Below are 15,363 nucleotides of genomic sequence, written 5' to 3' on the forward strand. Positions count from 1 at the left end.
GCTCGTGGAAGAAGATTGCTGGCGACTTTGAACGTTCGAGGTATATGGAAATTTTCTGCTCCTGATTTTTCTGTGATCGATGCTGGGAAGGTTTTCATTCTTCATTGCTCGGTGTAGCCTGGCATGCCACCATAAAAGGCTCCCAAGTGAAACAGAGATCTTGAGGCTGGAGTCATGACTCTACACTCTGAGTGTTCCCCAGGGAATGCATGTAGTGAGAGGCAGGAAGGAGGTAGGTTTGAACGCGAGAATTGATAGCAAACTCACTCTTGAGGATAGGTAAGTTTCGTAAAGTCGGTGAAGTCAGCCCGTTTGGTCTATTGCTTCAAAACTTTTATCGTGTACTACACGTCTACGGTGACCGAGTTGTCTCCGCCTGCAGTGGAGTGTTTGTCGTGACTGAGCTGACCGAGTGGCACGATATTTCCAGTGTCTGTTCAGTATCGCTGAAAATGAGGCCGACATCACTTCAGAGGGTAAGGCTTTCACAGGCTCAAGCAGATGTGGTCAATTTTGCTTCCTCGAAACGACGCCGTCCGGCCAGGAGGGCCACTTTAACTTTATGGTGGTGCAAAGAATGACTCGCACCGGTCGACTGTACTTCTCGGCTTCCCAGCAGCAGCCATTTTGGTCGTTGTCATGTTCGACGAACTTGGCCCTGCGTTCGGAGCCGGCTGGTGGAAACGTCTCCGACGTCCTTGATCTTTCTGCGTTTGGATGTGCCTGCATGAGCAATTCTCCTAGGAATGTACACGAGCATAGGACCCTGTGACAGCCGAGCTGGCCTTGCGGCATCTTTGGCTTCGGCGATGGTGGCACGAGGCATGAGTTCTGATACCTCACAGTCAGCCACGAGCGCTCCGCAAGAGTAGTGCCGAAGACTTCTAAGGGTGGTACCGTGGTACCTGCAACAGTTGTCTTGCAAGGTGACTGTCCAGAAGCTTCGCAGCTACCAACGTCGTGGCATTTGCTAATAAAGTCCCAACGGAAGTATGTGGTAGTGGTGTAGGTTGCTGATGTTACCGGGATGCAAGCAATCGAGCTTGATGAGCTGTACACCAGTCAGCAGCGTGTGAGCCTAAGCTGGCGTTTAAAGAACAGGGAGCCTCATGTTTGTACTTGATTCTTATTCATCAGATGGCTGTTGCACACCGCTAAGTGGAATAATTCCCGACGCCACTTAAGATCCCAAGTGTCACTGCGTCCGATGATCTCGGCTCTGCTTGCATTGCGACTCATGGGTAGCTCCAAGGCATTGCTTTGTTCTTTGACCATGGCGTGCGATTTAGGTTGGTACAGCAGAATGCAGAGCTTCTTATCCAGGGGGTGAAGTAAGCGAAAGAGACAATGGACGTCAGCCCCAAGGCGCCTGCGAGGAAACATTACCTGTTCAAGCCGAATGGTGTAACTGGCCTGTCGTCCCAATTCTGGAATGCGCACTGGGACAGCAAAAGCTTGGAGCCAACCGATTCTCCTGCAGGGACAACAAGAATCTCTGTGTTTCGACTCAAGCGCATGAGGGATGCACAATCTATCCGCTGGATGTGAATGTCCAGACCGGCGGAATGCGGATTGCTGTGTCACCTGCTGAGATGGCGTGGAGAAAGGCTGCAGCAATTATTCGTTCTCGTTGTGCAGTTTTGATGGGCCGAGTGTGAAGCTACGAACGATCTGTTCATCACATTCACTTTCAGTCTACTGCACGCGCTCGTATGTTGCGACGATACTTGTACCCTTTCGCACCTTGCAAGCAATATTATTGATGTGCCGATGTCGTGCCTACTACTGACCAGGGAGGGGATTTTGGTCTTGGTAGAGTCAGCAGCCGCAGCTCAGCTGCATAATAATATTGTTGACGTAGAAACGTTGCAACTCACGAGGACCCTGCAAGGATGCAAGGAACAGGCACGTTGTCATCAAACTCTAACGAATGGGGAGTCTCGAAATAGCCTCAAGAATGTGCATGCTCTGCGCATCAAATCACTCGCTCACAACGGCGCCGGGCATGTTGGAAAAGGACAATGCAGGTTGGTGAAGTTTTCGGCGCGGTGCAGCATGCAAAGGCGCGCAGAAGACGCGAGCCCCCTGCATAAGGTGGTGAAGGTGCTTGGAGCTTCCCTTCGGCGAAGGATGACTCTCGTCAGTCTTGTGTTCCAGAATCAAATGGGCAGCGCGGGAGGATTGATCAGAAGCCGCCATCACGCCTTCGGTGGCCGGGAGATGGCACAATGTCGTGAACGTTTCGCCTCGCCTCGTTGTTGCCCGGTCTGCGAGAGCAAAGAGGGTGGAGGGATTGGTCGGCCGGTGTGGTTGCGCTGCGTGTGTGAGCAGCGGGCGCCCCGCTGCAAGGAGACGGCCGGATGGGTATCCGCTGGCCAATCTGCGAGCACGAGGCGCTCAAGCCTTATCCGGGGTTTCGTCAGTCACTTCACACCCGCTACCGCGGGGTTTCGAGCCATACGTAAAATCGCGTTTTCTTAGTAGGCCACACGTAAAACTCGATACGGTCGATGTTCCAGTCCCATACTAATATCCAGGTGTATAGAGTATTGAACCGCGAGTCCAAATATCATATTAGTGACGTTGTCCGAGTGTGTGGTGGCTGTAGACCTTACTGTCGCCATTTCCTTATGTAATCCTTGGCGGGCGCGTCCACCTCCTTCTAAGCGCGTATTCCTTGTGTTCTTCTGTTCCACTGTACGGATCGCATAGAAATCTCGGTATAGGGCGTAAGAAGGCGAAAAATACGAAGAGGGTGCGCGCTAAGCGGTTGACTGAGGCGGAGAGTTTGGTACATCCTCGCCGTCGTTACGAGTCGGTGCAGCGGAAGCGCTATTTCCACGAGCCTCCGAAGAAAACTAGCCGTTATCGAGGCGAGGTCGCTGGCTATAAGGACAACCCTATTAAGCTAGAAGACACTCAAGATAGTGGCTATAACAGCCAACAAGAGGTGGAAACAAGGACATATAGACCGACTTGTAAAGTGGTCGATTATATGGTTAGCGCGGCGTATGCGCGAAGGCCGTCAATGGCATAGCAACAGCAGGTCTATATGGTCTAATTTGATACACACGGTCGCAATATGCCTTCTTCTTAACCGTAATCGCACTCACTATCAATTTCCCGGCTTATATGCTCTACAATATACCGTAGTGTCGAGTTTTACGTGTGGCCTACTAACAAATCGCGATTTTACGTATGGCTTAAATCCCCGAGCTGAGGCGAGGGGTGCAGTAGCTGACGCAACCCCGGATAAGGGGATGGGCATGAGCGTGAGCGTGAGCATGAGCAACGAGCATACGCAAGCCGGATGCTGCGAAGCGAAGACCGGACCCATGTGGCTGCAGAGGCTCGAGAGGCAACCAATGCACCGTGCTGAGAAACTCTCGCGCGCTGAGAGTTCCAGTTCCTGTTCTCGGGGCAACAGGCTGGCCAGGGCTCGATGCGCGCGCGACACAGAGCTGGCAGAGGCGCAGATAGAGTGTATAGCCACGGACTGATGCTGGTCTTATTCTGTGGCCATCGTCGATGTCGATCATATGCTGCTTGCATTAAGTCTCCGCACGAAGACGAAACGCCGCCCAGAGAGTACCTCAGGTACGTACCTTTTGGTCTCGAGGCACGACGGGTACTTGCCTGCAGACACGCGGTGCAGCGGCGGCGGCGGCGGCGGCGGGCACGCACCGTCGGTATAGGTAGATACACACACTACACATACCGTACCTGAGGCAGCAAGACGCCGCTCCGCGCCATATGGTACGAGGACGTGTCTTTCGCCGCCGTTCCAGTGTCTGCACAGTGCACAGCGCAAACGCAGTCCGCTGCGCAGAGCGGACGCCGCGGCGCAAGAAGCGACCAAAGAAAGCATGGTCCCTGGCACTTGCCTGCTGGGCACTCATTTAGGCTCTGCGCTAATCCAACGCTCGGACGCCAGCCCTCACAAACCTCCTTCAGCAGCGCTCTCTTCCACCCTCGCTCGCTCTAGAGATCTGCCACCGCTATCCCAATAACTACCATTGCGCCTTGGGCACGTATTTTGCCAGGCCAGCACACTTCGCCGCGCGTGACTGTGTGCTGCTCGCGCAATTGCTGCCGTCCGTTCCTTACTGCTTGTTGCTGCCGTCGTTCATTCTTGGTCGGAAGCAGTCGTTTCATACTGTGCCTCACGCTCTGCGAGCTTTGGTGCAGCCCCAATCTGTACGCACCGCACCGCTACGGCGTCGCAGCGCTTCACAATTCTCGCTCTGCCGCCCGACTGACATGAGTGATGCTTGACAGATAATACTAGCATTTGCTGACACTTGTCACCCGTCGACGCACACCGCAGCAGGCTCGCTGTCTGCCGCAAACCTCACTTGAGCCGCACATCCAACATTTCACCTCCGCACCTCGTATACGCCTCCTCCGATACTCGATATCTTCTCCGGAATCAGACACGTTCTTCGATGCCCTCCCGAAAATCTACTGGCGCCGTTATTGTGCTCATTACCGGCGTGCTCTGGTCCTCAAAGCCTTCTTTATCCCAAATACCGTAATGGCGGAAATTGCACTCTCCGCGCAGCACACGCAATCTGGTAGCATTGGAAACATGCTTCCACCGACAATGAGTGCTGCGCCCGAGATTGAAGTGGTGAAGAATCCCGACTTTTCATTTCCCCGGCTACAGCAAAACTCGCAGGAATGGGAGCCTATCACGAAGTCTCCCTCTCACAGACGGCCAGTCTCTATCAACATGGACAGCGTCTCCTCGCGCCCGCAGACTGCTGATGCTGTTCACAAGAACACGGGGTCCAAACTGCCTAGCTTTAATTTTCATCCCGGCAACGCGACAGGTCTGCATGGCCAACAAGAGACCGAGCCGGAACCTTCGCATACACATTCACGAAACGGGCACAAGAGAACCAAGAGCGAGTACGGTGGAGGCTTTGGAGTGCCGGGTGCGATCAGCTCAAGCCCGACGCGATCATCAGTGCTCCAAGTCCCGCAGCCTGGCTCGGGACGTGGTCACGCACATCGAAGATCTCAAGGTGTCTCGAGTCATGACCTTGCCCAAATAATGCGAGCGTCTGACCCTTCACCCCGCCTTAGCAGCAGTCTGCCGAATACGCCGCTCGAGCATCCCTCGCATCCCTCGGAAGCTCCTGTTGTACTGGCATTGGCAGATCCCTTCATTGCACCCGACGATGATGCATCTGCTCGACCGCCTTCTCGTCCGCGTGTTGAGTTCTCTGAGAATGTGGAGTACATACCTCGGCCACTCTCCACCATCTCCTCTGAGACTGAGAGCTCGCTGTCGACCATCCGGGGACATTCGGTGAACAACAGTATATCCTCAGTGCTCAGCTTGAGCACACCAAGTCCACCATCCTCTCGCGCGCGTGGTATCTCGCTTGGAACCACACTAGAACATGAAACCCGGTCGATGCCAAAGTCCTCATTGGACATCAGCAAGAGAGTGGAAAAGGAAGGAGAATGGCTGAAGCATGGATCGTCCACCGCGAACGTGAAGCGAGCCGCAACGCAGTCAGTTGCAGATTCTGGCAGACTGACTTTCGCTGTGGGAGAGGGGCTCCCCAAGTCACGCACAGCAGAAAAAAAGCGCCATTTGAAGGACCATTCGCTTGGTTTCGATCGCCGACGGAGCGAGCCTGCTATCGGCATGCACGCTGGAGAGCCTTCGCGTCTCTCTGCTTTATCTCTGCAAGAACCTGCTTCCCATGCGCAACCACGAATCGAAGAGGACGAATATACAAACGACAACCGACGATCGTCCACTCGACGCATCAAGGATTGGGCCGTATCTAAAATCACTCGCAGAACGAGGCCCCAATCTGAGTGCATCCTGCCGCGTCACACGGCTCCTTCAGACACTGTACAGCCTGTTGCCGAGACCGATCTGGATGCAGTCTTTAACATGGACGTTGACGATGTCCAGTCGAGCGGCATTCAGGTGCCTCCCCTCGCCAGCACTCACACACCGTCAATCAGCCACCAGAGCAGCTTTGACGAAGATAGTGAAGATATTGGAATGATGCTGGATCTTGATGCCGCACTTGGCCCGTTCAAAACCCCTGCCCTCGGTGTGCAAAAACCTCGCAAGCAGCTTCACAGCTTCAATCACCCGAAGGAGACTTTCACAGGCCCTGGTCTGCACTACCAACCATTTCATCACGGACGTACCCTTAGTGCGCCTGCTCTTGCGGCTTTCGACCAGATCAGGACCGGCACGCCTCCTCTGCAACCGATGGCCGATGTTTTCGAGGAGGAAGAAGAAGACGAGCTTGCGGCGGCAAAGCCACTGAGTCCATCGAGTACTTCCTCTGGGGCTGATGAAACAGCGGGTATGGGCGTGTCGATTGTTGATCAAGATGAAAGCGCACAACACCCGACGGCGTCGCAAGTCAGCCCCGATGACGGGCTTGGTATTCATCGCAGCGCGTGGGAACCTGAGCGCCCCACTACTTCCTACGGCAACCTTGGCTCCAGGCTATCAACACATGGACTCGAGCGGCGGGCCTCTTCCATCATTGATCAAACAATCGTAGAAGAAACAAGCCCAGTGGATTCGGTGGCCATCGTCAATGATTATGAAGAGCCTAGAGCACACTCGCTCACGAAGTCATCTGACAGCAGCGAAGCACCGACAATCCTTGCCGCCCCGGGCATGCTGTCCATACCAGACGGCGATCCGTCCCTCACGACCCCAGAAACGTATCATTCTTCAGCCTTCTCGTCGCCGGACTTTGCGCGACGGAAAGGCTCTTTCGAGACATCGCGCGTTGGTACTTCTGCGTCCTCCATCACTACCGACAACCGCACCATGAGTTCTTACACAACAGGCGAGCCCGCTCAGGATAATCGCGTGTCTACAGACGACGTGCCTTCACTCACCAGCTCGCGATCCACAATGATCAGCACTATGCATGCCAACTCATCTCGCCGAGATGTAAGCGGCATCAGAACGCCATCACTATCTTCTGGACATCTTGATCCTGCTGTGGCGGCAGAGCGGCGCAGAAAACGAACTAGCATTCAAAGCTTATCACAATTGGTGGGCGGGTCGTTTGGACCAAGGAACACTGGTGTCGACAACTTTAGACCGCAGACCGCGATAGATGCAACAGTCCTCGCGCCGGCTCCAAAGAAGAAGGAGCATCGATTGAAGAAGCTAATGTTCTGGAAGTCGAAGAATCGGCAGGCCAGCACATCTACGATTTCTTAAGGAAAGTCATTGGTCAGAAAGGAGATAATAGATGACACAGCTGGCAGATTTTCAAGAGTAATGACTAATTAGTAGGGCGGGGCGGGGCGGGGCGGGGAGAGATTCAGGCGCGATTCACGAGCGTTTAGGCATGAGGAGCTCTAGGGAACTGGGTAGGGTATGGTATGGTACGGTACAGATGCGGGTATTTGCGGGAGTTATGGGCGGACATGTAGAGGCGCGCTCATGAGGAGTTCACGTCGGCCAGTCATGCTTCGCATGCACGAGATTTTGCATTTTGGAGCAAGGTATTTGGGACGTGGTCTAGGATGACCATGAGCATCACGAATAGGAGAGACATACTTCGGTACGGCAATTGATGAATGAAGATAGCTTGGAACAAGACAACATCTTCTCGATTGGCCCTTCTTCCTCAATCATACAGTATCAAGCATTCGACGTTGCGACGACGTACTGTAGACGGATTCGCACTCTGAAACACGCTGCCAGTCGTACCGGTTGCGATCGTCCCGATGACGCTGGCGGGTAAGGCGTCATCGACCACTGCTTTGTGTTGCGCGGTTTCAAGTAGTGGAGTGGTGGAGCACAAGAGAGATTGAAGCGTTGTCTTGGGAGGGTTGGCATATCGATAAGCCGCGAACTAGCACGGGACGAGACGGGAGTGGCTTGGAGATGGTTATGAAGCGCGCCAGTGCCTGCGTTAGATCCCTGCGAGCCCGGCTGCGATTGGCTGCGATGGCGGACGCTCATTCGCTTGATCTGCACACACTTCCTGGGGGTCCTGGTGGGAGGGCCTCCCTCAACTACTCTCCTGACCGACACCCGTCGACCCTTCCCTTCCTCCATCATCTTCTTTCCTCCTTGCCATCTATCTTAACACCGCCTGCCATTCCCGTCGTCCGCAGACGTTACCTTTTCGTCGAACCTGCCTCTCACTCATTTCGAGGCTTCTTACCGGGTATCCATCGTTTGTAATAAACGCGCTTCCGCTTCGCGTCACCACCCAAGTGCCCTTTCTGCACGACACGGAATTCCCGGACGCTCGTGCTCCTTTCGCCAGACTCATTTACGACACATCCACGACATCATGAAGTCTGCCATTGCATTTGTCGCGGCTTCGGCTGCGATGGCTAACGCTGTTGTATTGGAGGCCAGAGCCTCCTCTGGGAGCGTGCCTCCAGTTACCGTGAAGGGCAATGGTATGATGTTGAATGCCAGCCAACGCAGTGCGTCACACAAACTAATGCCGTGTAGCATTCTTCGCCGGCGACAAGCGATTCTACATCCGTGGTATCGACTACCAGCCCGGTGGATCCTCAAAGGCAGTGGACCCAATTGCAGACTCTGCAACTTGCCAGAGAGACATCGCAGAGTTCAAGAAGTTGGGAATCAACACAGTCCGCGTGTATACCGTGGACAACACTGCAAATCACGACACATGCATGTCTGCGTTGGCAGATGCTGGCATCTACCTCGCATTGGACGTCAACTCTCCGAAGTACTCCCTCAACAGAGCCAACCCAGCTCCGTCATACAACGACGTCTACCTCCAAAGCTTGTTCGCAACGATCGATGCTTTCGCAAAATACGACAACACTCTTCTATTCTTCTCTGGAAATGAAGTCATCAACTCTGATAACACGACTGCCTGTGCACCATATATCAAGGCCGTCACCCGTGACATGAAGCAATACATTGGCAGCATGGGCTACCGTGCTATTCCAGTCGGATACTCCGCAGCTGATGTTGAGAGCAACCGATTCGAGATGGCTTCATACATGAATTGCGGTACCAATGACCAGCGCTCTGACTTCTTTGCATTCAACGACTACTCATGGTGCGACCCATCTTCGTACCAGCAATCCGGGTGGGACCAAAAGGTCAAGCAATATGCTGACTACAGCATTCCTCTCTTGTGAGTCATCAATCTGACCCATCATTTGCACAGCTATACTAACGTATTTCCAAGCCTTTCTGAGTACGGTTGCATCACCAACAAGCGTCAGTTCCAGGAAGTCGCATCCCTCTATGGCCAACAAATGACCCCTGTGTACTCTGGTGGTCTCGTCTACGAGTACTCCGAGGAAGGCAACGGTTACGGTCTTGTCAAGATTTCCGGATCCTCTGTCTCGGAGACCGAGGACTTCTCTGCTCTCCAGTCCGCTCTTAAGAAGACCCCTGCACCAAGCGGCGACGGTGGCTACAAGCAGAATGGACAAGCTAGCAAGTGCCCAACCAAGAGCAGCACTTGGGAGGTCGAGGACTTCTCCGGCGAGCAGCTTCCAGCCATCCCAGAAGGCGCTGTTAAGTACATGAAGTCTGGAGCTGGTAAGGGTCCAGGTCTTACTGGAGCTGGTTCCCAGAATGCCGGCGGTGCTTCAACTTCAACCGCTACACCAGGCAGCGGCTCCGTTACCGCTGTTGCTACGAGCCACGCAACTGCCTCTAAAGGTGCTGCCAACGCTGTTACTATGGGGCCAATTGGATTCGCTCCATTCATCTGCACTGGATTTGTGCTGTTCTTCACTCTCGCAGGCGCGGCTCTCATCTAGTAGATGAATGTGAAGCACCACATCTGCTTTTGTGTAGACATAATTGGCACATGGAATGGTTGGCCTGGGCTCTCAGCAGGCATGGCCTGCCACGAATACATATGGCGCGGAGAGCTATCATCTTTTGGACGGCTTCAGTTATTGAGTATCAGAGTGTTGGATCTACAATATTTCGAAACGCATTGATCAAAACGGGTCCCGTTCCATTTCTTTCCTTCACCGCTTTCTCGTGACCGACCTGGCTTTCATACAGCCAACGGTTTTGCCTCGTCAGGCAGGCACAGGACTGAACCTCACTTCAGTAGCTCATGTTCGAAAGCTGCCTTCACTTCAGTTCGCGCATATTGAAATTCTTCGCTATTCGCAAATTCTTCCGCTTTGCGAATCTCTTTCTATCTAATTTCCTGCACACGCGAAGTTGTTATGCCGACCGCTTCAGCACCAGGGTCCAGAATAGAAGAGAGCTCGGGAGACGCGAATGGGTCAAAAGATTGAAAGCGCAGATCAACCAGCGAAAGAAGTTGGAGGAAGAAATCGGAGCTCGATGAGGAGATGGTGAGTTTTGCCAGTTCTGTGTCTGAGGAGACAGGTATGCTGAGACGGATACAGATCGAGACACGCGGGAAATCCAAAGCAAGCGGCCGACCTACGAACCAGCTGAAGAAGATGGGGACTTCTGGGCGAGATCAGGCTTGGGTGGAGACTGAGCCGGTGTCGGAGTTTGAGATCTCGGAAGTTATGGAGAGGAGGAGGAGGAGGAGGAGGGGCAAGAGGGAAATGTCAAAGTCAAGGTGGAAGAGAACGAGACGCTAGCAGCAGGTAATGGGTCAGATCATTACCGGACACGGGAGAAGGAGACGCCTCTGGATCTCTACCGGCTGCTCTACCGATCTGGATGCGAGGGCAAGAAGACGTGTATTGAGAGGCTTCTACTGGATATTGCTCTGTGGACGTGGAAGCATGATGTCTTCAGCAACAAGACCCTTCGAGAAACCGTCCGCGAGCATCCGGATTTCTTCGTTGACTTGACCGAGATTCTTGCTCAGGTTAGATGGAGCGGTATTGTTCCTGTTCCATTCTATGAGCGGGATACTTGCATTTATCATGACCATGTTGAAGAGCAGCGGTATGGACGATAATGAGGCACAGCCTTCGGCTCCGTCTCTGGCGACGTGGAACCGCAGCCACCTCTTCCAAGTTCAGAAGTGCTCAGCCCTCTAGGGCAGCGACGCATAGAAGCCATGGAAGAATACTACTCCGACGCCTGTCGTGGGTCAGTCGCATGTCGGACGGATCGAGGAGACTGAATCCGGCCAAGAGCGGGTTCTGCCATGCAGTCGATGCAAGCACTATGGCTACATCTGGATGGAGTATACGCAGGAAGATGGAGAGAAGCATAGTGGCTCGGTGGCATACAAAGGCTGTGTTCGCTGCCGTTTCGATGACTGCAGCGGCCGTGCATGCGAGTTCAAAGATTGGGCGATGAAGTGAGAAGTCGTGTCGATCGCTTCGTGAGAATTTAGAGATATGGTCGTTTTGGGATACGGTCCATTACTACATCAACGACCTCAATCCTCAAGGTTAGGCACTTTTCTGCGGCCCCAAACCTCATCTGCATCCCGCTTGCCATTGCTTTCAGGTACATAGAAGGAAATGAACGACCCGAAAGCTAGAGCAAATGCAGCAAAGATGAAATACACTTGTCCCTTGCCCATTTTCTCGTTGACCAAAGGGAAGAACTGGGCCACGATAAAGGTGGCGACCCAGTTAGCCGCCAGCGCCCAAGATTGAGTTGCTCCTACTGCTTCCGGTCCGACGAGTTCTGATGCCAAAATGAAAGGTATAGGACCAAGTCCAAGGCCGAAGGATGCAACGAAGCCGACCACGGCAACAGCACTCAGAACTGGTATGTGTCGCATTATTCCGATAGCCAGCAGGAGGGAGGTGAGGCCCATTCCAGTAATGGATAGCAGAATGCATGCTTTACGTCCCCATTTGTCCGCTAACGGTGCGCACGATGTCGTGACGAAGATATTTACCGCAGCGACCACGACGTTCAGAATAGCCGAGTTGGCTGCCAGTAGATCTGATAGCAGTCCGACGCCATACATGACGATGCTGTTTATGCCTGTGAACTGCTGTGCTGTCATTATTGCTATCACGGAGATGACGGCAGGTCTGGTATCTGGATGCTTCAGAACTCCAAAGAAGCCAAGTGTGGGTTTCTTGGTATCCTGGCTGGTGCGAGCTCGATCTTCGTTCGCCAGCAGTGTAGCCTCCTCGTCTTCCCCATCTTGTGATCCGAGTGCCGCAACTTCATCGTCAAACTCCGATCCTTGTCCTCTCAGTTTGCGGAGAATGAGCTTCGCTTTCGTGGGCTGATCGTTGTCCGCTAACCACGTTGGACTTTCCTGACCTCCCAGTATCAGGCCAACCATCTGCACGAGTGCGATGGCTCCTGCCACGCCCAGGATGATGCGCCATAGCTGGCCTCTGCTCAGGAACAAACCCAGAGCTTGAGTAATGAGGATACCAGTGTTGGTTAAGATCTGTGTGAAGGCGCCAAAGAAGCCTCTCTTGCCTGGTGGTGAGATCTCGCTGATGTACAGTGGCACTACAACGGTCGCACCTCCAGCACCTATGCCAGAGATCAATCGCCCCAGGGCGAACAGGCCTACATTTGGCGAGGCTGCTTCAAAGACTGGTCCAAGCACAGCGAATGCGCTGAGCAAGATCATGACCTTCAGTCTGCCATATCTCGAGCTGATCGGGCCTGCAGAGAGAGCGCCCAGTAGGCCTCCAAGGGTGAAGAACGACGATACGAGGCCGAATTGGGCGGGATTCATGGGAATGCATTGCGGTAGGACGGTATGTGCGGCGGCGGTCGTGGAGCCTTTGCCAAATGCTGAGTTGATACGATGCTTGAGGGTGGATGCTTGAGTGCCATTTTTGATACACCTGATCACTTCTTCTGGAGCATTGAGCTCAGCAAGGTGGTATCCGAACAGAAGCGGGCCTAGGGTAGCTGTGAGCAGTAGGTAGACGAAGGTAGGCGTGAGAGGGCTGAGGATGAGGATAGCCATGGTGGGAGGCTGTGCTGTGTTTGCATAGCCGGTGGGTCTAAAAGCTACGCGGTGTCATCTCGACACGCGCTCACATGCACGGCGACGGTGATGCCGGCGTGAGGACCAGGGTGTAGGTGAGCGACTTGGTACTGTCCGAGCCGAGCCGAGCCGCACCAGCAAGGAAACAGGCTGCGGAAGTGCCCGTCCCGTCCGAAGCACGCCTGCTCTGCTCTGCTGGAAAGCACGATCAATCGCGTAGCACCAGCCACTTTGTCCGTCTGTCAGACGTCACTCGTCAATCGTCATCTGCGCCTCAGCAACTCCCGGACGTCCATCCCGCTTGCTCCGCCCCATCCGTGCCTGCCCAGCCCAGCCAGGTTCCACGCCGGTGGGATGGCATCAAACCCTCCATCAACCGGCGTGATCATGGGTCCTCCCTCTGGTAGAAATGGCCCGAATGCCCCAGCACCAGCGCCCATGAGTGCGGGACCAGCGCCAGCGCCAGCACCAGCACCAGCACCAGCACCAGCACAGACCCAGAGTCTGAAGCGCACTGCCCAAGCCGCCTTTGAGGGTAAGTGCTCCAAGCTCGCGTGCAGTCAGGCTGTCGGGAGAAGGAAGGGACGACGTGTCTTCGCGCCCAACACGCCTCCTTCCGGCAATATTAATGCTGCGTCTCCAAGTCCTGCTCGCCGCTGCGAAAACGTGGCATCCGGCTGAAACTCGCGTGGCAACTGAATGTCTGCTTACATCCCATTTCAGAGGCCCCTGAAGCTCCTCCTCTTGTTAGGATGAATGCAACCCCTTACGCCCCGCAACGGCATATCAACGACCATTATGACATCGTCGGCTTCATTAGCAGCGGCACCTATGGTCGTGTGTACAAGGCAATCTCGAAACGAGGAACGCCAGTCACTCAAATGCCAGCCCCTGTCAAGCATCCCGATGGCCGGACCATCGAGGCTTTTGCCATCAAGAAGTTCAAGCCTGATAAGGAGGGCGAGCTTCAGTACACTGGCATCTCGCAATCCGCAATTCGAGAAATGGCTCTGTGTACTGAATTGAGCCATCCAGCGCTGATCCATCTCGTCGAAATCATCTTGGAGTCGAAATGCATATTTATGGTCTTTGAATACGCGGAACATGATCTTCTCCAGATCATACATCACCACAGCCTGCTTCCAAGGACCCCAATCCCGGCTTCAGCACTACGTTCTTGCATGTATCAAATCTTCTCGGGCTTGTTATATCTGCATCAAAACTGGCTCATTCACCGAGACTTGAAACCGGCAAATATCATGGTGACCTCCGGAGGAGCCATCAAGATAGGCGATCTCGGTCTGGCACGCTTGTTCTATAAGCCACTGCATGCCTTGTTCTCGGGCGACAAGGTAGTTGTTACCATATGGTACCGAGCGCCTGAACTGCTTCTCGGCAGCCGGCATTACACACCAGCCATAGACCTCTGGGCTGTGGGGTGCATCTTCGCTGAATTGCTCAGCCTAAGACCAATCTTCAAAGGCGAGGAGGCCAAACAGGATTCAAAGAAAGCGGTTCCATTTCAGCGCAATCAGATGGGCAAGATTGGCGAGATCCTGGGACTGCCGAAAAAGAACGAATGGCCGCTTCTTACTGCTATGCCTGAATTCCCAAATCTCGCGACAGTCAGCATGCATAACCCAGGAGTCAATCGACCCATGGGATTGGAGAAATGGTATAGGAACACAATACAAAACAACAATTATGGCGGACCTACATCACCACCGCCAGACGAGAGTGCATTAGACTTGCTACGGAAACTTCTCGAGTACGATCCGCTGAAGCGTCTGACTGCTGAGCAAGCGCTGAAGCATCCTTACTTCACTGGAACTGGAAAGCTACCATCGTGGAATTGCTTTGAGGGCCTGGAGACAAAGTATCCGCCTAGGAAGGTCAGCACGGAAGCGCATGAAATTGGCACAGGATCTCTGCCCGGGACAAAGAGAAGCGGTCTTCCTGATGACACACTTCTCAGGCCGCAGAAAAAGATTCGAGATGGCTGAGTGGACATCATTACTTTACAAATTCTCCAAGCACCAGAAATGCTATCTCCAAACAGGTCGAAAAGCTCAGAAACGCTTGGATAGCATATCTTCTGATCGACAGGCATGCCCGAGATGGAAATATTGGAAGCTGTCCTTGTGCGCCGATGGAGCTGGACAAATGCCACGGAAACCGTCCAGACATGCCAAAAGGTAGCCAGAACTTGCGCCCAGCTCAAGAATACTGAGTATGGCGTTGCATAGGAAGTCATTACTTCACATCTCCTTGTGGTCCGCGCGCGTGGAAGCCAAAAGCCAAAAGAGGCGTCAGTTGAGCGACAGGATTTCAAATCCGAACCTCTTCCGAGTTTGGCCTGGCACCTTTGCCTATCCGGGATGACGTGGAACAGCGAACTTTTCAAAGTGCCACCAGTCGCTGATAAATCGAAGCTAGCAGACATTGATCGATAGTGATGACACATATCTCAGTGATCACGTCATCT

General features: G+C 53.7%; 5 protein-coding genes across 5 annotated transcripts; 3 read left to right on the forward strand and 2 right to left on the reverse strand.

Moving 5' to 3' along the window:
* Positions 1-3,192: 3,192 nt before the first annotated feature.
* On the reverse strand, positions 3,193-4,581 carry MYCFIDRAFT_169565 (uncharacterized protein; the record flags this gene model as incomplete). Its single annotated transcript, XM_007922928.1, has 10 exons — positions 3,193-3,216; positions 3,243-3,545; positions 3,572-3,770; positions 3,805-3,887; positions 3,922-3,963; positions 3,997-4,195; positions 4,235-4,284; positions 4,309-4,354; positions 4,381-4,504; positions 4,551-4,581. The coding sequence occupies 10 exons, from the start codon at positions 4,579-4,581 to the stop codon at positions 3,193-3,195; spliced, it is 1,101 nt and encodes a 366-aa protein (XP_007921119.1).
* On the forward strand, positions 4,535-7,624 carry MYCFIDRAFT_213028 (uncharacterized protein; the record flags this gene model as incomplete). Its single annotated transcript, XM_007922929.1, has 1 exon — positions 4,535-7,624. One exon carries the CDS (start codon positions 4,535-4,537, stop codon positions 7,220-7,222), a length of 2,688 nt encoding a protein of 895 aa, XP_007921120.1. The 3' UTR covers positions 7,223-7,624.
* Positions 7,625-8,067: 443 nt separating this feature from the next.
* Positions 8,068-10,139, forward strand: MYCFIDRAFT_209620 (glycoside hydrolase family 72 protein). Its single transcript, XM_007922930.1, has 3 exons — positions 8,068-8,421; positions 8,477-9,137; positions 9,192-10,139. Exons 1-3 carry the CDS (start codon positions 8,310-8,312, stop codon positions 9,772-9,774), a joined length of 1,356 nt encoding a protein of 451 aa, XP_007921121.1. The 5' UTR covers positions 8,068-8,309; the 3' UTR covers positions 9,775-10,139.
* Positions 10,140-11,342: 1,203 nt separating this feature from the next.
* Positions 11,343-13,239, reverse strand: MYCFIDRAFT_205808 (uncharacterized protein; the record flags this gene model as incomplete). The annotated part of the gene is made up of 5 exons (XM_007922931.1): positions 11,343-12,894; positions 12,924-12,988; positions 13,014-13,073; positions 13,102-13,130; positions 13,161-13,239. The coding sequence occupies 5 exons, from the start codon at positions 13,237-13,239 to the stop codon at positions 11,343-11,345; spliced, it is 1,785 nt and encodes a 594-aa protein (XP_007921122.1).
* Positions 13,240-13,630: 391 nt separating this feature from the next.
* Positions 13,631-15,359, forward strand: SSN3 (serine/threonine protein kinase, CMGC family, CDC2/CDK subfamily; the record flags this gene model as incomplete). The annotated part of the gene is made up of 2 exons (XM_007921921.1): positions 13,631-13,750; positions 13,802-15,359. 2 exons carry the CDS (start codon positions 13,631-13,633, stop codon positions 14,879-14,881), a joined length of 1,200 nt encoding a protein of 399 aa, XP_007920112.1. The 3' UTR covers positions 14,882-15,359.
* Between the last annotated feature and the right edge of the window lie 4 nt (positions 15,360-15,363).

This window comes from Pseudocercospora fijiensis (assembly GCF_000340215.1).
Source record: "Pseudocercospora fijiensis CIRAD86 unplaced genomic scaffold MYCFIscaffold_1, whole genome shotgun sequence".
Taxonomy (NCBI): Eukaryota; Fungi; Ascomycota; class Dothideomycetes; order Mycosphaerellales; family Mycosphaerellaceae; genus Pseudocercospora; species Pseudocercospora fijiensis.